Here is a 20,775-nt window from a genome sequence, read left to right as displayed (position 1 = left end):
AAACTCCGTGTTGCACAGCGACAGCCCACAACATAAAATATGAAGTTATAATATAAAGTTCTATTTTTCTATTGTATCAAATACTTATTTCATGCAATAAAATGGAAATTATTTAAAAATCATACAATGTGATTTTCTGGATTTTATTTGTATATTCTGTCTCTCACAGTTGAGGTGTACCTACGATGAAAATGACAGATCTCTCCATTCTTTGTAAGTGGGAAAACTTGAAAAATCAGCAGTGCATCAAATACTTATTTGCCCCACTGTATATATATATATTGTGACGAGTCGGCTGCCTCCCCCCTGTCCATCATCACCACCCCGTCCCTTATTCGCCGCCCTTCACCAGGCTCCCGACGGGAGTGGGTGTGTGAGAGAGAGGAGGGACGCTGAAACAGCCAGGGCTGGCGGCGTGTGATGAGGCGCACCTGACGTGAATAGAGCCTCATCACCGCCGCCGTTTAAACTCCGAGCGCGCCTCTCCTCGGGAGACCGGTCTCTTACCCGTGCATGCACGCTGGTGTCCTCGTGGGTCCAGGAAAGGGAGCGTAGAGGGAACTACCCGCCGCCGCCAGAGACGCGAGCGGCCGGACATACGGCCGTCGGGCGAGGACGCCGGGCCGTGGAATCCCGTCGAGCACCCGGGGATTAAGGAGTTGGACGAAGCCGCCACAGAAGCCGCCGTCACCCGCGCCCCGGGACCTCCAGACGGGAGCGCGTGCGGCCGCCGGACTCCGCCCCTTACCTGGACCCTTTCCTCCTGAACACTGCCCTCCTTCACGAGCCCCGCAGCACAACGAGGACACCAGATCCCTGTTTATTTTGGACACTTTTTCCCCTTTGGACACTTTATTTTAATATTTTGTTTAATAAAAACCTCTCCGAGGCTTGACGCCACGCCCACTGTGTCTGTCGTTGGCTCCTCCCGCCACAGTGGTGGAGAATGCGGGCAGGCGGAGCCTAGACAGCACAGTTGGGCAACATCTGATGACGTCATCCCCTCTCGCTCACAAGAAGCCGTAGAGCCTGTACGGGGACGGAGGAAGGACGGGGACAGCCTCCCAGCCACCAATGGGGTAAGTGACATTCTGTCTATTTGTCATCATTACCCCGTGGTTGGTTGAGGCTGTCAACTAAAACCCGCTTTCTCTGTCCCGGCTCCGGCGCGGTGCGAGAGGGAGCGTTGCCCGGAGAGGAATCCCTGCCCCGCCCACTCCGACCGCTGGAGCCTGGTTGAGGAAGGTAGCACTCCTGCGTGGGCGGCGACCCTAGGGCGGGGGAATGTGACGAGTCGGCTGCCTCCCCCCTGTCCATCATCACCACCCCGTCCCTTATTCGCCGCCCTTCACCAGGCTCCCGACGGGAGTGGGTGTGTGAGAGAGAGGAGGGGCGCTGAAACAGCCAGGGCTGGCGGCGTGTGATGAGGCGCACCTGACGTGAATAGAGCCTCATCACCGCCGCCGTTTAAACTCCGAGCGCGCCTCTCCTCGGGAGACCGGTCTCTTCCCCGTGCATGCACGCTGGTGTCCTCGTGGGTCCAGGAAAGGGAGCGTAGAGGGAACTACCCGCCGCTGCCAGAGACGCGAGCCGCGATACGGCCGTCGGGCGAGGACGCCGGGCCGTGGAATCCCGTCGAGCACTCGGGGATTAAGGAGTTGGACGAAGCCGCCACAGAAGCCGCCGCCACAGAAGCCGCCGCCGACGTTTCCGAAGTGCACTCCAGCTTCACTTCAGCGGTGCTCATACTGTGCTCATATCACATGCTCTTCAATCGCACGCCCAAAGGAGCCGGTGCACGCTGTAGCCTCATCATTTCATATCAAATCGTGAAAGAAACTACGTGCATGCACTGTCGTGGTCAGTTAAGGCATGAAGTTACCAAAAAGGCAATTAAAGCTACCGTAAAACTGTGCATGCATGCAATATGTTATATGAGTCACATTTAAGAACATGTCTCTGAAATGGTTTTCAAAACTGTCCTGGAGCAGCCCAGCACTGTCTCCCTCATCTAACACCCTCAATTCAACTTGTCAGTTCATTAAGACCTGAAGTGGGTCAGAAAAGGTAAAGAGAGTTGAGAGAAAATACGATGCGTGTCAGATCCGCTTCACGTTCAGCAGCGGCAGCTTAGAAATAGCATTCAAAATAACCTAATAACCAGCTGCTGTGAGTCTGTTCATCAAGAATAAAAGAGGAAATCAATAACTTTTATAGCTTTCAGGATTCATCTGTATTTAGTTTAGAATTTAGTGTTTGATAACTTTATTCAATTTCTGTATATTTCTGCTGAGGGGCACAGGCAAATATGACATGTATTATAAAGGGTTTATGTGAAGATTATTTTAAGGTCACTTAAATTAGAAGTTATTTTTAAAGTCTAATAAATGTTAAAATCGAAAGTTCTTAATAATGTAATGTTGAATGGCTATAGTCAATGGTTGATGGGGTCATCTGACGTTGCTAAAAAGAACATTATTTTATGTATTTGGTGTAATGCAATATGTTTATATGGTTTAAGGTTAAAAAAAACATTATTTTCCACATACATTAAACATTATTCCACATACATACACTCTACATTATTGTTGCTCCTCTATGCTCCGCTTTTCTGAAACGTGTCAATTTCTACAAAGCTCATCGTTCTGAGAAGCGAGGTGTGCTCTGATTGGCCAACTATCCAGTGCGTTGTGATTGGCCGAATACCTCAAGCATGTGATGTAAATATTACGCCCCTTACCGTTGCATCGCGCTGCGTAAACATTACCATGTCTGCATTTGTGATCGGAGAAACAACAAGCACTACTCTACACTGCTCAAAACTCATGTTTGAATCATCGGTGGCAAATTAACAAAACGTACTCACAGGCTGTGCGTCAGAAGCACCAGACTGTCCTTGTGATGTTGGAATTGCCCCGCTTTATAGAAACAGTCTGTGTGCAGCCAGCATTGTAGGCTACTCTTCCAGCTTCAGGAAATAGTCTGCGCTGCACACACTCCAGTATCTGTGTTGAACTGTTCTGGAACAGTGTTGTAAATATAACTTAACCACTGATTTCTAGTTGTGTCCTCTTGGAAGCCCAAACAAAGCACTTTCTCTTTCACAACGAAACACAGCGTCTCCAGGACATGGCGCCGGCGGCAGCAACAACACTACAGCCAGAATAATAGCTCCACCTTCTTTCATTTGTGTACGTTTGGGTGGTGTTTTGCAAATCTCCCCACACCGTGACGTAGACATGTGGGGCGTGTTTGAATGAGCTGTTTTAGGAGGCCGTGGACGACTCTTAACTTTTATAAAGAATATCTCTTTGGGTTTGAGACTTCAGTCTTTGCAACTTTAGGGATCTTATCTATGCATGAACAGCTGGTAACACTTCAAAGAGAAAGGAACACTTGAAATCGCATCATATGACCTCTTTAAATATTAGGGGAATTTGTTTTTATTGGGAAATCAGTATTAATTGGTATCAGTGATACTGGCCGTCAGTCATAAAAAAGATGCCATTAAACAAATATTAAAAATATAATGTCTTTATTTTGTTTGTACATTAATTTGAAGATTGAATGTGAAATTATTGCAATATAAAAGTATATTTAAAAACTCTGGGACTAATAGCGATTCATTTCAGAAAAAAAAGTGTGATTAGTTAATTTTTTTTAATCGATTGACAGCACTAATATAGATATATATATATTAGTGCTGTCAATCGATTAAAAAAAATATAATCTCCCTTGGCTTACTCCCTAACGGGTTACTCTAGCCAAGGCTGAGCCACGGAAAGGTATTTAGTGCAATGCTGCGCAGTTGCTATAGTGTTCTAGTTCTAGATCAAATAAGACATACAAAACTGTACAGAGGACAGGAGTTAAGAAGAGGACTGGAGTTAAGAAGAGGACAGGAGTTAAGAAATATTGTACTTGGTGGTTGCCAGAGCATTGCTTCAGTGTTTTAAGAGGTTTTTAGTGCATTGTTGTATGGTGTTTGCTGTCCACCCCAGGCATCTATGAGATCTCTTCTGTTCTCTAAACAAGGTAAAACTATGAGATTTTTCCCCAGCCGTGTTATCAGCCAGGTGACGATCAGGAGTTCGAACAACATTCACATATCTCTCATAAACAAGCCACATGATTTGAGATATCATTCATGACAAATGTAACAATCAGTGTTAAGGGTTTGGTCAAATCGTCATTATTTTAGTGTTAATAAAATTATAGTTCTCATCACACACGGCTAATTAAGCCATATAAGCAAGTCTGTCTACAAGAGTGAGCTTAAACACATTTTAATAGTATCAAAAGTCACAGTATGTGTAACTTTTCACCAAGTTAATATAAAACATGTTCTTAACCACTTTTACACGCATGTCTCCCAAGCTCACGACAATAAAGCATTAGAATAGATATTCTCTCATTAACACAGTCACACACCTCCCACTGTACTTGCCTGACTCAGAAATAAATTGACACACACTGCGCTGCCGTCCCTCTGTAGAGCCACCACAATCCTGAGCATCAACACGGGCATCCAGAGCCGCAGAGCGATCTTTCTCCTCTGCCGCGGGATTCTCATGAGCGCAAACACACCGCCACAGACAGAGAGCGTGTGTTTCCAAGAGGGAGAGGCAGATTTACACCAGCGCAGAAACACTTTACTAATGACTGTGTGCAAGTGAGAGACAACAACTGCGTGTGTGTGTGTGAGAGAAAGACAGAACGAGTGAACGAGAGAATGGGAGGGAATGGATGAGGAAATGTTGGTATGGAAAGCTACATGATCTAGTGCCGCCCAGCCTCCAGTTCTGTTTCACACCGCTAGTTCACTCTAAATTTATCTACTGCCGGCTATTAGAAAGTATCTCTCAGATAACAGGTCATTTCAATGGGCTTATGCTCTGGGAGTTATTTTTGGATGTGAGATGAGTTCAGAGAAACTAGCACACACACAGATAGTGAGGGAGAACTAGTGCGTGAGTATGTGGGTGAACACCACACTCATCGCTCTTCCTCTCTCTGTGTGGGAGTCTGGGGACGTCAGCAGCTCTATAGCATCACAACAGTATCTTCTGCATGCTGTGCATATTTACACAAGCTCTGAATTGTAGTGTTTGGCAGAAAAGGAGGAGTGTGTTTTTTCTGCTCACTGCATTTTCAGATGCCTGCTGTTACAAAGGGTTCATCTTTAACCCCACAATCAAAATTGATTCCTTGTGAGAAAAGGTGTGGAATATCTATATGTGCTGGTTATGTGATGTTGCCTGGTTTCTCCCGAGGTTTTTTTCTCCTTTTCAGATGAGAACTAATCTTCACCTGAATTTAGCTGAACAATGACACTATTGTCTCACTTGAACAACTGCTCAAAATGATAACTGTTGCATTTAGTGTTTAGATCATGTTTCTGTGGTATTGCATGATGATAAATGAGTTCTGCAAGTTTGAGGTTTCTTGAGTGATATGAAAGCACAATGTGAACGCTGGACAGCCTGTGTTACACATGACTGCTGTGAGTTTAGTGAAGAATGACATAATTAGTGCCAAAGTGACTGTAAACAAACTGCATCAACAAAATATAGTACAGAAAATGATAATGTCTATAAAGGGTGGCAGATACACATTGTTCCACCATTAGTGCAGTCAACATGGGAACACATAACAGCGTTACAACTGATTATTGCTGGATTTACTCAGCTACCCAGCACACTAGCATGTGACATATAGTCTACGATAATATTGTAATTGTGTGATTTAGTCTATTATAGTTAATATCACACGGAGAGTGACGATGTTCTCCAAATATCAGCACAACTGCACATGTGATATTGCTTTTATAAAACTTACATAAGTGACTTACATTTTAGACAAAACAGTTCTTGTTTTTGCTGGATTTCAACAACAACAAACAATTACTAACACACGACAGTGTTTCATTACTGAATAGAGATTATGGTCAGTTTGATTTCACAGATACTATTGAAACTAAACTGAGCTAGAGAATGACATCTCTGAACTCAATAATGAAATCCTTTAACTGAAAATTGAGTGTTTAATCTTATTATTATACATTACTGACACGCTATGCTCCAGTTGGATGCTGTTCTGTATTGTTAAAAGCACTTTATAACTAAAGCTGACTTGACTGAATGAATCAACCGACTAAACAAATCAGTTGGATGAACGACTCAATGACTCACTCATGCAGTGATTTAAGGTTTGCATTTAAAGTATATTTTCCCTTTTTTCCCCAAAATCATATCAGTTTTCAACTTTTTTTTTTTAAACATCAAAACATTATGTATGCGTTTGTAACTGCAGGTTAACAGCATTCATGTCCTGCTTTAAACAGTCTAAATGCATCTAAATGCCACTTCAGATGCAGATTCTGTGCCACTGCATTGCAAACACACATTTTGTTGATGCTGACTGTATATGATTAGTAACAGCTCTATAGTATCTTACTATTTGAATTTATTGATGAAATTTAACTTACATTCATTTATAAAAGGAGATGCATACATTTAATTAGGTTAGAAAAAAAATGCTCATAAAAAGTAAAAATCAATTTAAACTTCTTAGAAAAGTTATATGAAGAATATGAAAAGCTTTGTGAGTCAGCTGTCCACGGCAGTCAGAAAAACATTCTCTAATTATCGTTATCGACAAAATCACAGAAAATATGGAGATTTCATTTTATGTCATTATCGCACACCCCTACTAGCATGTCCCAAAATATCCCCATGCAGAGAGTGAAAGCTAATGTGAATGTGCACACAGATGACGACAGTTCAAACTCACAGTACAGTACAGTAGAGAAACATTCCCAACGCTACAACTGTACTTCACTTATTAAACATTAGTTATTATTGGTGTGGAATGTGGCAGGAATGTTAAGAATACTCACATGACTGGGCAGGTAGAGATCGAAGGGTGTCCCCGAGTCCACATCGATAGCATGAAACCCAAAGTGAGAGCCGTAGATGACCTTTAACCTCTGTCCGTTCTCCACCGTCAGGTCGACCGAGAGCGGCTTCTGAGGCAGCGAGCTGAACGACTGACACACATGCACAACAACACGCTTAGTCTACTGGGAAATACATCAATACCAGCGGTTTTTCTTTTCTATATTCATTATTCAGTTGTTTTCTCTGTGGTGTGTAAAGACACAGGCAGGTGGTTTTCTGTCAGCCACATTCTATAACCCAACTCACACCCATACATGCTCACACACACACACACACCACAGACCACACACACACACACACACACACACCACAGACCACACACGCACACACACACACACACACACACACACACACACCACAGACACACGTTGTCACCTTTGATTACATGGCATATTCACAGGCAATGTGAGAACACTGATTTATACTGTAGTGACTCCAGTGCTGATCAGGAGTCACATCCCTCATAAATACAGCTGTCGACCTCCAACACTGATGCTGTGAGAACAGACTTTGAGACTTTTGCAGTTCAGATTCAATTAATGGACAGCACAAGGCGTTATGAGTTCTGAAAGTAACTCTTTCAAGAAAACAATGACCGGTCATAATTATGCATGCATATTTCTGCATATAATGAATATACAGTGTTCATTTTTAGCATGGTTTATAACCATCAGTAGGGTAAGTGGCCTGTGATTGTAAACAGGGCTCAAGTCTTCACATAATAATCAAACACAATGCCTTTGAGTGCTTTGACCTATCTAGCGGTCATCTGACCAATATGTATACATTTAGTCTAATCCTAACATGCAATGTTTGTTTTTCCATAAGAATATGCAGGACAACAATCTGAGTAAATGCTATAAGTCTAAAAGGCAGAAGCTGACGTCAGAAGTAGAGTAAGTCTCTCAGGACCACGGTGAAGTAGGACACGTACTCAAAAATGACCCATTTCCAGAAACACCCCACTTACATTACCTATCACTACACCATCCTATTTCTTACAATGGAGGAATATGTAAACATGAATGGCAGTAACACTCATGTAGCATATAAGCAGATATTCATATAACAAAATATATACAAATTAATACCTAACAGGGACATTGTAGTATACTTAAAGTATGACGTAAAGTTCACTTAAAGAAAATATAGAGTATACTTTCAGTATAAAACTACTAAAATAGTAGTTTACTGAGATTATACTTCAAAGTGTACTAAAATACTCAGTATCAGTATACCTATAAGTTCATTTTTAGTATAGTTGCAGTACAAGCTATAAACATTGATGTGTACTCAAATTTACTACTGTTATACTTCAAGTATACTTAAAAGTATACTTTTATATACTAGAAAGTGGGCCAATTTAGTCCCAAGGAGTATTGAAATAGTACACTTACAAGCATACTACTAGTACACTGATATTTGTATACTTACTACATAAAATAAAGTTAAAGTGTATTTTAAGCATACTTTAAGTATACTTAATAATAAACTTGAAGTGTACTACTTTTTGGTAAGGGCAGCTCCATATGTGTGGCTTTTCTGGCGTAGTAAACTTGCTCAGTAGCGCACCCGGTGCAGGACTGCACTAGTGATGTGAAGCGCTCGAGTCCCGTCAAACACAGGCCATGATGAAAGAGCTCAAAACCTCATAGAAGGAAGCTAAAACTGGCATGATTGCTTTAGCACATGCTTTTTCCGCACATTTGCGTTTGTTAACAATATGGGTTATCGTTAATTGGATTAGGGTTTAGTGCAGGTCCTACGTTATTTTTTAAACGTGATACATTATTAATTGCTACTAATATACAAGACTTACTTTGAAAGCCATGAACTTGTGATATGGTTTGGGAGCCCAGGCGTAGACCTCCACAGCGCTCCTCAAGGCGATGACCAGGAACTTGATTTTTTCATAGCGAACTGAAATCATCGGCATGATGTGAGTATGGAGTACAAGATCATCAAAAACACTGACTCAGTGATGACACTGAAGGAAGACATATGTGACCCTGGAGCACAAAACTCCAGAAAAGCTCCATTTGTGAAATTGAGATTTATACATCATCTGAAGCTGAATAAATAATCTTTCCATTGATGTATGGTTTGTTAGGATCAGACAATATTAGGCTGAGATACAACTATTTGAAAATGTGGAATCTGAAAAAATCTAAATATTGAGAAAATCTCCTTTAAAGTTGTTCAAATGAAGTTCTTAGCAATGCATATTACTAATCAATAATTAAGTTTTGATAATTTTACGGTAGGAAATTTACTAAATATCTTCATGGAACATGATCTTAATATCCTAATGATTTTTGTCATAAAAGAGAAATGTATAATTTTGATCCATACAATGTATTGTTGGCTATTTCTACAGATATACCTGTGCTGATGACTGCTTCTGTGCTGCAGGGACACATGTATCAAACTGTTCCACCTACATGATTTTCACTAATGACCAATGATATCTGAATCTGCACTATTATCGTGTGTCGTTCTGATTGCACTTGATAGATGTTTTTATACAGAGTTCTTCTCGTCAGGAAGTCAGTTTCCATTCTCCTCTGGTTTGTTAGATTAAGTTCACTAGGTATTTCCATGCAGTCTATTATTATTATTATAATATTTAGTAAGTTTTTAATGTCTCTCTGTGTTTACAGTAAAGCTGCTTGAGATGCAGCACACTGATGTTTGCTGCTAAACTCTATTAAACATATGTGCATGTCGTCTTGTTCTGGACTCACCCACTTTATAGCTCACACATCCCTCCAGTTCCCCCACTGACGTCCAGCCCTGTTTCTTCTCCACCTCGGGATCATTACGCAGGATCTTATTCCTCAGCCAGGACAGGTAGTACAGCCTCAGCTTGTTTTTCTTACCTTGAAATTATCAAGAGATGACACACATATACACACTACTGATTAAAAGTTTAGAATAATTATGATTTGCAAATGGACAAATAACATTGTTGCTTGTAAAGATGGAGTAGCTAACTGCTACGAATGAGAATATTGTGGTACTGGAATTATAAGCAGTATAATTTACATGTTCAACAGGGTATAATAGGAGTGAGTACGCTTTCATGACAGATTGTCTCTACGAACTGAATAATATTGTTGCTTGCACAAGGCACTAAACAGTTTAATGCATGAGAAAGTAAAGAGTGAGAACATGTTATGCTTCAAGGACTCTTGCAGGATTTGTACCCTCTTGTTTTTATTCATTGATTGTCTAGTGTAAGTGGAAGAATACTCAGTGTTGTGCTGAAGTGCAGTGTGTACCTGATATAGTGATGAGTACGTTGAGCCCCTCCAGCACGTCCATCTGCTGGAAGCGTCTGCGGCTGATGAGAGAGTAAACTTTACCCTGACCGCTGCGGTCCAGCAGCCACAGACCACTCTCAGTGCCCACCAGCAGATTCACTCCTACACACACACACACACACACACACACATGTTGGTTTTTGTGGTTTATGGGGACTCTCCATAGGCGTAATGGTTTTTATACTGAACAAACTGTGTGTGCTATTGCCCTACACCAACCCTACACCTAAACTTAGCCCTCACAGGAGACTTTGTGCATTTTTAGATTTTCAAAAAAACACCATTTAGTATGTTTTTTAAGCCTTTTGAATTACGGGGACATAGGCAGTGTCCTCATAAACCACCTTCATATTGTAATACCTCTGTCATACCCATGTCATTATACACATTTGTGTCCTCATAAACCACATAAACACACACACACACACACACACACACACACACACACACACACACACACACACTCACACACACATACAACAACACAATTACACTAAAACTAAAAGAGCATTCACAATCTGCTTTAGACAAAAGAGAACACACTGACAAGACTCTTGCTAACAGCATGCTTAGTAAAGAGCTATCAGGTAAAGCACTACTGGATGGGATTAGAAATGACCGAAGTACAGTCTGTCAATGGAAGTCTATCATTACATTTCTAATTTATGTATGTCACATAATTACAATTTAGTCTGAGCAATCTGTGATTTATGTCATTTCAACTGTGCCAAAACCAGTTTTTTTTAATCTGGAAATGATCAGGCCATGAGTTTTCAGTTAACAATAAAGCTGCACCAAGGAACGCAACAAGAAACTTAACCTTAGATGCAACATCAGATGAAGGTCAGAATAAAAAAGGCCGTAAAAAATAAATAAATAATCCATAATCTGGATGTGACCCTATTTCTCAGAGGACCTCTGATTTAGATTTTTTACGCTGTAATTTCATACAAACATCATATCAGCTGCATTCTATATAAATCAAACAAAGCGTGCATTAAATCTTCTATATTGAGTAGATTTCATAACTGAGATGTGCCGAGTTCATTTCTTATTACTTTGATTCCTTGTTTTTCTGCAGGAAGATGCAGGTGGTCTTTATTAATATCAGTGGACTGCGCTGTGATGATATGTGAACGTGTCTCACCCCACAGACTGGCACAGAGGATTTCAGCGTTGAACTTCTTTTTGTATTTGCGTATCTCTGGGGCGTCGCTCTGAGGACGGATGTTGGTAGGGTTGACGTTCACCACCGAGCCCTTCCTGTGAGGCTGTCTAACGAACGGCTCACACCTGCCATTCACTGACACAGAGAGAGAGAGAGAGAGAGAGAGAGAGAGACAGAGAGAGAGAGAGAGAGACAGAGAGAGAGAGAGAGAGAGAGAGAGAGACAGAGAGAGAGAGAGAGAGAGAGAGAGACAGAGAGAGAGAGAGAGTTCATCAGAGATGCAAACTGGTGAGGGGGGGGGGGGGGGGGGGTGAGAACATTGCGTGGATCGGGGGCATGCTCCATATGGAATTTATTTTTAAAGATATTTGCTTAACATGTTAATTTGTAGTTATTTTAAGCTATTTTTAAATATTATTACTTTATATGCCAAAACAAATTTTTCACACAAATAAAAAAAAACATTATGTATGTATATATATATATATATATACACACACACACACTTTTTTATTTTTTTGTAGCAACATTTAAAAAAAAATCAAGATTGAATATATTTGGATAAGCAAAACTGTCTTTAATAATTTCACAAAGCAGGGTAAATCCACACCAGGAAGGGAAGATGACATACACACACAACATATAGACCCAACAGAGACAGAATGCACAGACCAGGGGCTTCATTTATAAAGCGTGTGTACACACAGATTTGATCTTAGAGTGTGTGTACGCTTAAATCCACGCCAACGCTTATATCAGGGTCTGAGCAGTACACACTTTTTCTTGTCGGAGTATTGCAGGTTTTTGGAAATGTAAGCTGTTCTTGCAGCTCGCTGTTCTAAACTATGATGATTGGTGATCTTTTACATGTTAATGACATTAATTAGGAGTCGTTTACATGGCAGAGAGCTGAAACCATTAAACTGAGTGCAACTTCAAGATCATTTGTGATTCATAGACGCGTACGTGCGTTTTCTGTTCGTACGTTCATTCTATGAATCAAACATACTTATATTTGAGAGATGATCATTAGATCAAATTTAGGATGGTTTCTACACAACATTTTATAAATGAGGCCCCAGGACTTAAAGGACTTGGGAAGTCGTGGCCTAATGGTTAGAGAGTCCGCCTCGTAATCCAAAGGTTGTGGGTTCGAGTCTCAGGTCCGGCAGGGATTGTAGGTGGGGGGGAGTGAATGTCCAGCGCTCTCTCCACCCTCAATACCACGACTGAGGTGCCCTTGAGCAAGACACCGAACCCCCAACTGCTCCCCGGGCGCTGCAGCATAAATGACCACTGCTCCGGGTGTGTGTTCACGGTGTGTGTGTGTGTGTGTGTGTGTGTGTGTGTTCACTGCTGTGTGTGTGTGTTCACTGCTGTGTGTGTGTGTGTGTGTGTTCACTGCTGTGTGTGTGTGTTCACTGCTGTGTGTGTGTGTGTGTGTGTGTTCACTGCTGTGTGTGTGTGTGTGTGTTCACTGCTGTGTGTGTGTGTTCACTGCTGTGTGTGTGTGTGTGTGTGTGTGTGTGTTCACTGCTGTGTGTGTGTGTGTGTGTGTGTGTGTTCACTGCTGTGTGTGTGTACGTTGGATGGGTTAAATGCAGAGCACGAATTCCGAGTATGGGTCACTGTACTTGGCATTATGTCACTTCACTTCACTTAAATACATGACATACCGAAGAAATTAGGAAGAACACAGAATGATAATCAGACTAAATGAGACCAGGAACAAAACCAAATATGGGCATGACACACAAGAGGGAAAACTAAGTCCAAGAGCACATTGGGAGCAAAACAAACACAAAACAGTCCATAATCCTGACACCAGGGGCCAGTGGCATAAACTTAGTCACCATGTTAAGACTGTGTCTAAAGAATTAGTTTAACCAGCTGCCAAGGGCTAATCAGTCTTACTTTTCTAATACAAATAAGACCAATCTACCTTTTCATAACTGAATTAAAAAAATTATGAGTAGTTCTGAAGAAAAAAAATTAGATGACAAACTTTTAAAGACTAGTCTAAACAGTTTATGCAACAGTTTAGACTAGTTCTTTATTTACTCTTGTAAGGAATGCGGTCCAGACCTCCTCCTGAAGTGGTTTGAGCGATCAGATTTAAATGCATCTTGAAAGCATCTTGAGGGCATTTACACCTGGTCTTTTCATGATCAGATAACTATCCATCAGAGAAAACGCATGAAGTGACCAGGTGTAAACAGGCTCTATGGGTCAAGTGTCAGGAGCGCACACACACACTCACTCACTCACTCACTCACTCACTTACTCACACACACACACACTCACACACACACACACACACACACACACACACACAGACACACACACACACACACACACACACACACAGACAGACACACACAGACAGACACACACACATACACACACACACACACTCACGCACGCGCACACACACACTCGCACGCACACACACACACACACACACGCACACACACACATGTTGTTTTTTGTGGTTTATGGGGACTCTCCATAGGCGTAATGGTTTTTATACTGAACAAACTGTGTGTGCTATTGCCCTACACCAACCCTACACCTAAACTTAGCCCTCACAGGAGACTTTGTGCATTTTTAGATTTTCAAAAAAACACCATTTAGTATGTTTTTTAAGCCTTTTGAATTACGGGGACATAGGCAGTGTCCTCATAAACCACCTTCATATTGTAATACCTCTGTCATACCCATGTCATTATACACATTTGTGTCCTCATAAACCACATAAACATGCACACTCACACACACACACACACACACACACACACACACACACACACACAGACAGACACACACACATACACACACACACACACTCACGCACGCACGCACACGCACACACACACTCGCACGCACACACACACACACACACACACACACACACACACACACACACACACACACACACACACACACACACAGACAGTGTTTGTTCATGTGTCAGGTGTGTGTGTGTCAGGCGAGGGACTCACGCTGGCCGTATCCCTGTGGACTCTGAGGTGGAGAGATCTGCAGCAAACGCGGGTCAATGAAAGGTGAGAATGAGGAAGATGAAGACGATGTGCTTTTTCCCACCTGGTTACTGAAAAATTTCTGTAAATGCAGAATAACAACACAAACATCACTAATGGGTGCAGTTTTACATGATAAAACAAGTACAATTTAATTAAGTGAACGACTGATGAGAATTCTCAAAGAAATCTAGAATATCTTTGCATATATGTGTAAAAACAAAAACAAAGAGCAAATACTTACATAATTCTACAATATGTTGAAATGATATCTGGCTTAAAACAGTCTCACATCAGTATAAATGTATATAATGCCCTACAAAACCCAGATTTACTAACAGCTTCACCAGCACAAACCCTAGTTTGCTATTAAAACTACTGTCAGGATTTACTAAAGATGCTCAGTGAAACATTAGAGATGAAAAGGCATGGACATGCATTTGTAAGAGTTTCCTTTCAGACACAACATTTATGGGAGGAGAGGATTTCAATCAATCACACAACATGATTTACTAAGGTTTGCTGTAGTCAGTTTACTGGTAGCTTTGTGACATTTGTGTGATTATAACTCTCAAAAAAGCATGTCTGAACCCATTTGCGACTGATGTGGCTTTTATTGGACGGCAGTCTCATGCTCATGTTCAGTAAATCTGACCCTAAGTGTCATTTCTTTGTCAAACTTTTAGGCATAGGCAAAGACTGAACATTACTGCTTACCTAACAACTAACATAAGCACTGTGCAAGTGTGTGTGTGTGCGGGTCTGTGTGTGTTGGTCTGTGGGTCTGTGTGTGTGTGTGCGTGTGAAGTGAAGTGACATACGGCCAAGTATGGTGACCCATACACATATTTGTACTCTGCATTTATCCCATCCAAAGTGCACACACACACCGTGAACACACACCCGGAGCAGTGGGCATTTATGCTGCGGCGCCCGGGGAGCAGTTGGGGGTTCGGTGTCTTGCTCAAGGGCACCTCAGTCGTGGTATTGAGGGTGGAGAGAGCGCTGGACATTCACTCCCCCCACCTACAATCCCTGCCGGCCCGAGACTCGAACCCACAACCTTTGGATTACGAGTCCGACTCTCTAACCATTAGGCCCACAACTATGTGGGTCTGTGTGTGTGTGTGTATGTGTCTGTGTGTGTGTGTGTTGGTCTGTGTGTGTGTGTGTTGGTCTGTGTGTTTGTTAGTGTGTGTGGGTCTGTGTCTGTGTGTGCGGGTCTGTGTGTGTGTGTGTATGTGGGTCTGTGTGTGTGTGTGTATGTGTCTGTGTGTGTGTGTGTTGGTCTGTGTGTTTGTTAGTGTGTGTGGGTCTGTGTCTGTGTGTGCGGGTCTGTGTGTGTGCGTGCATGTGGGTCTGTGTGTGTGTGTGTGTGCGTTTGGGTCTGTGTCTGTGTGTGTGTGTCTGTGTGTGTGTGTGTGTGTGTGTGTGCGTTTGGGTCTGTGTCTGTGTGTGTGTGTCTGTGTGCGTGTTTGTGGGTCTGTGTGTGTGTGTGGGTCTGTGTGTGTGTGTGGGTCTGTGTGTGTGTGCGCGTGCGTGTGTGAACAGAGAACAGTCGTACGTGGAGAGCGCTCTGCTGATGCGAGGGGCTCTTGTGCAGCAGGTCGGGCAGAAAGCAGCTGTCGCTGGACTGTGGTCCTGAAGGCCTCTGATGGACGCTATGTGTTGGCTTTGCTGCACTCTGCTGGAGAAACACCAACATCTCACATCACATCTCTGAAACACTGCACTAACTACACAACAGCACTATCACACACTCCTCAACTGCTGTAAACACAGATGAATGCAGGGTCTGAGCCTTCACCTGCTGCTGTTTAACGCTGTCATGAGGCTGGAGAACGATCTCATCTGACTGTTCTCTGGATAACAGCGGCCTGCCATTGCTCAGCGGAGACCTGGAAAATGACCGTCAGATCGGTTTTAATGACACCAAAGACAGACTACAGCACTACAATGATCTAAAACAGATAGAAGTCAGCATGAACTTTGCTAACAATGTGCATGTGAAGCAGCTCCAGGTTGTCTTAATTTTCACATTTGTAAATCTTTCGCTGCTATTAAACAAATCTAATAACATGTGGAGATGATGGCATGAGGAATGAGAATCATAACACAAATTTTCCTTCAGGTTTCTATCAACATTCAGGCTTTACCCTTACAAAAAACAAAACAAAAAAAAACAAGTATACTGTACATCCAATTCATTTTATGAAGTAAATGTATATATTCCAAGTATGCAGCAGGAATAGTGAGATCAGTGTGCTAGTATACTTATATGTGTGCTACTTCAAAACATCTTGGGACTAAACTGGCCCTCTTTTTAGTTTATAATAGTATACATTTAAGTGTACTCACAATAGTCAACTTTGACTGCATAACTAGTTTACATCTGAGTGAATGTAAAAGTATGTTATTAGTTTACTAGCCTACTCTTTAACATATGAAAGATACATTGATGGCTCTTTGAATGCTCTCAGTAAACTACTAGTTCAATAGCTTTTACGCTGCAGGTATAACTACACACTTTCCTTAAGTGACCTTAACATCACACTTACAGTTTACTATTTAAATATTATGTTTGCACTCCAAGTATACTACCACCTTCCTACTGAAGTACTCGTTTGGTTTGTGTAGACCCTCATCTGTTATAATATCCTCCCACAGAGAAGAAGACTGTCATTAATGTTCATCTGTTCAGATCCACCTATACTTGTTTCAAAATAGTATGTAAAATGCGGAAATACTACCTTAAAGAGGCCAGTATGTGAGAAAGGTGTTTATTAGGCTACTCTATCAAATGACTACAAGCCAAATAATTAACTGTACAAATATACTTTGACTTCTGTATATTTGTCAGTATAAGGCAAGTATAGTTAACCGTATATTGTAACTGATAAGTGCATGAAACTTAAAGTATACTTTCTTATTTTTATTTCAAAAGATCTAAAGTTCATATCTGTCAAAACAATCCCAATGTGATGGTTTGGATACGGAAGTAAAGATGTGTGTTAGAGACGGAGGCGCTGTGACGTCTTCACTGCCGTCATCAGAGCCACGAGGAACCCTGGCCATATGTGTGCTTTCACATTCACTTCCATCACATCAGCATTACTCTGCCATCAGAGCGTCAGCCGGCGTGGAACAGCACCTAAAGTATACTGTGCATTCTGCTATTGCACAGTATACTTTAGGTACACTTTAAATATCACGCATTTAAAGGGTGATATTCAAAGATCATACAATCCTCATCAAAAGTGACATTAAAACACATTTCAGGCTTATTACAGTTTTTTTGGATTGCTTACACACTAAAATTAAAAGTAGTACACTATTAGCAAAACCTTACACTCAAGAAGCAAAACATCAGCCCATATTTGCACAACTATAAGCACATTGTCAACCTCACACTTGTTGCAAAACTCTACACGCAGTGATTTGCAAAACACTAAACACACTTAACATACATTACACACAAAAATCTATCATGAAGTCACTTCCTTGCAATACCAAAGCACTGACTGTCAAATTACCGCACCGTCCAACCAATTGGTTCAACACAGTCATCAGGTGTGCAAACACTTGTTTGCTTAATTGTAGACACACCAATCAGGTGTATAAGCACTATAAAAAGCAGCAGGTGAGTTCATCGGTCTTCAAGCACAATGGAAAGAGTCAGAGAAAGAGTAAGACGACGAGAAGGAGAAGGAGGAGGAGGAGGAGGAGGAGGAGGAAGGGGAGGAAGAGGAATCAACAGAGGAAGAGGAAGAGATGGAGGTCATGCTGGAGGAAGAGGAAGAGGAAGACAAGAAGGTGCTCAAAGAGGACCGAATCTGACAAATGAGATCCGCGCAACACTGGTTGACCACGTTGTCAACCACGGCCTGACGCTGAGGGAGGCTGGACTGCGAGTACAGCCAAATCTAAGCCGATACACAGTGGCAAGTGTGATAAGAACATTTCGACTGGAAAATAGGTATTGTAAAAATATCACCGTATCAAAAACATCTGCACGGTTTCAGTAACTGCTTACAGTACTGTATTCTATGCAGTATCAGCACTTCTGTTACCTTTTCCTGTGAAATTACTGTACTATTGTATACTGTTTTTTTTCTACATAGGATTGAAGGTCAGGAATGACAAGGGGGAAGGCCTCCTATGTTCACAGAACAGCAAGAGAAGGAGATAGTAAACATGGTTTGGGCCAACAATGCTATAACACTCAATCAGCTCCAAGCTAACATTGTCAATAACCATGCCAGTTTCAACGATATCCATCAGGTCTCAACATCAACACTGGCACGCATACTAAAAAAAAACCATATTCAAATGAAGCAAATTTATCGAGTGCCTTTCGAGCACAATTCCGAAACGACTGCGGCATGATTATGCAGAGGTATGTATTCACTTTAGCAGTGTGATCTTGCATACTGTCTCATAATCTTTTACTGTACTGTAATATGTATACTAGATCTACACTGAACTACACAATTTTGCCTGACACTGTTCTTCAGGGAGTTTTACGAATGGATGGAGAGGAGATCCAGCATGAGTTCATTTACGTAGATGAGACTAGGTTCAACCTGACGAGAACACGAAGGAGGGGAAGAAACCTCATTGGCCACAGGGCTATAGTCAATGTCCCAGGGCAACGTGGGGGTAATATAACACTCTGTGCAGACATTACACAGAATGGGGTCCTCCACCGCCATGCCCATATGGGCCCTTACAACACAGCACTTACATTCTTGGACCAATTGCACAACATAACAGCAGCAAATCAAATCGATCATATGCAATACATTGTCTGGGACAATGTGTCTTTCCACCGCTCTGCTCTGGTTCAGAACTGGTTTCAGCAACATCCACATTTCACCGTCCTATCTCTTCCACCATACTCTCCATTCCTCAACCCTATAGAAGAGTTTTTCTCTGCATGGCGGTGGAAGGTATATGATCTCCGTCTCCAGGCTGAGGTACCCCTCATCCAAGCCATGGAGGAGGCCTGTGACCAGATGGAGGTAGCAGCAATGCAAGGATGGATTCGTCATTCAAGACGTTTCTTTCCAAGGTGTCTTGCTAATGACAACATTGCCTGCGATGTTGATGAAATTCTCTGGCCAGATCCAGCTAGGCGAAGAGACCATGTCTAGTTTTTTGTTGTTTTTTTGGTAACAGTAAACTTGCAGTACAATACGTAAAGTGACATTTTGTTACAGTATTATGAATCTCCATGTCAACATTTTGGGCGTGTTGAGAAATAAATGAGTTTCTTCAGTCTGCAACATTGGTCTTGTGTAGTGTTTGGTGGATTTACTTTATATTTGTACTTTGATGGTAGCCTACTCTAATCATAGGGAAGTAGAAGTGCTAAAAGTGTTTTAGGTTTATCACAGCAGAGTGTAACTCGTGCAAACAGAGTATCGTAAAATGTGAAACGTGTGTTTCATATGGTAACAAAGTGTGGTTTTTAAACAGAAGTGTATAGTTTTTACAAGAGTGTTTAATTATGCAAAGGATCTGTAGTGTTTTGCTAATTGGGTGTGTGGTTGTGCTAATTGTGTGTAGTGTTTTGAAAACACGGGCCCTGTTTTGAAAATCGTGCTTAAGCAATCCAAAAAAACTGTAATAAGAAATGTGCATTGTGCAGAAGTAATACTCCAAATACAGTTTCCTAACATTTTTATATCAGTAAGTCTGGAGTTATCTGTCAGTAAATATGTTAATAGATTTGAACTATACTTCGTATGACATAAGTGTATTTTAAATATATTACTTTTATACTAGGGTATATTTGAAGTAAGCACAAAATCCACAACGCTGTCAATCAGCACTTACTGTCATTAACTGTGTGTGATTAACTTCAGGAGGAGGAGAGATTACCTGGTCCTCTCGTCATCTTCATCACTGGAGGAAGAATATTCTGCAAGCTTCATTAACGGACTGAACGGAGACTTCATTCCCAAACCCTTGAGGAGGAAATCAGCTTGAGATTAAAGGCCAGCACTCTGTTACTGTCAGTCATGTGCTCTATACAGTCAAAGCTAAACTTATTCAGACACCTTCAACATTTCTCACACTATATCACAGTTTATTCACTATAGTTTAGAAAATGGTACTAAAATCTGAGTTCAACTGTGTCAGGACAAACTGATCTTGATAATGTCAGATAGCTTTGATAGAAAGGTATGTAATGAATTGGGTTGAATAGATTTAAGAACACAGTTAGATAAAACCAATTTAGCTCAAGCAAGAAATGCTTCATTTAGTTCAGTCTGTGGTGG

General features: G+C 41.6%; 1 protein-coding gene across 6 annotated transcripts in view; it reads right to left on the bottom strand.

The window, feature by feature from the left end:
• The window catches only part of LOC306853368 (mitogen-activated protein kinase kinase kinase kinase 4-like), a 63,945-nt gene that overhangs the window by 6,789 nt on the left and 36,381 nt on the right, over nucleotides 1-20,775 (bottom strand). For 4 of the 6 annotated variants that reach the window (XM_079390712.1, XM_079390713.1, XM_079390716.1 and 1 more), the window contains exons 21-29: nucleotides 20,375-20,460; nucleotides 16,299-16,389; nucleotides 16,056-16,178; nucleotides 14,453-14,573; nucleotides 11,430-11,585; nucleotides 10,241-10,384; nucleotides 9,704-9,838; nucleotides 8,779-8,879; nucleotides 6,899-7,048 (exon numbers count right to left, since the gene is read on the bottom strand). In XM_079390712.1, coding sequence (XP_079246838.1) covers nucleotides 6,899-7,048; nucleotides 8,779-8,879; nucleotides 9,704-9,838; nucleotides 10,241-10,384; nucleotides 11,430-11,585; nucleotides 14,453-14,573; nucleotides 16,056-16,178; nucleotides 16,299-16,389; nucleotides 20,375-20,460 — 1,107 coding nt within the window. The remainder of the gene's footprint in view (nucleotides 1-6,898; nucleotides 7,049-8,778; nucleotides 8,880-9,703; nucleotides 9,839-10,240; nucleotides 10,385-11,429; nucleotides 11,586-14,452; nucleotides 14,574-16,055; nucleotides 16,179-16,298; nucleotides 16,390-20,374; nucleotides 20,461-20,775) is intronic. The other 2 variants (XM_079390714.1, XM_079390715.1) reach the window with 1 other exon arrangement.

Source organism: Barbus barbus (assembly GCF_936440315.1).
Source record: "Barbus barbus genome assembly, chromosome: 33".
In the NCBI taxonomy this organism is placed as follows: domain Eukaryota; kingdom Metazoa; phylum Chordata; class Actinopteri; order Cypriniformes; family Cyprinidae; genus Barbus; species Barbus barbus.
The sequence above is the reverse complement of the archived record's forward strand: the minus strand, read 5'-3'. Positions and strand labels throughout refer to the sequence as shown.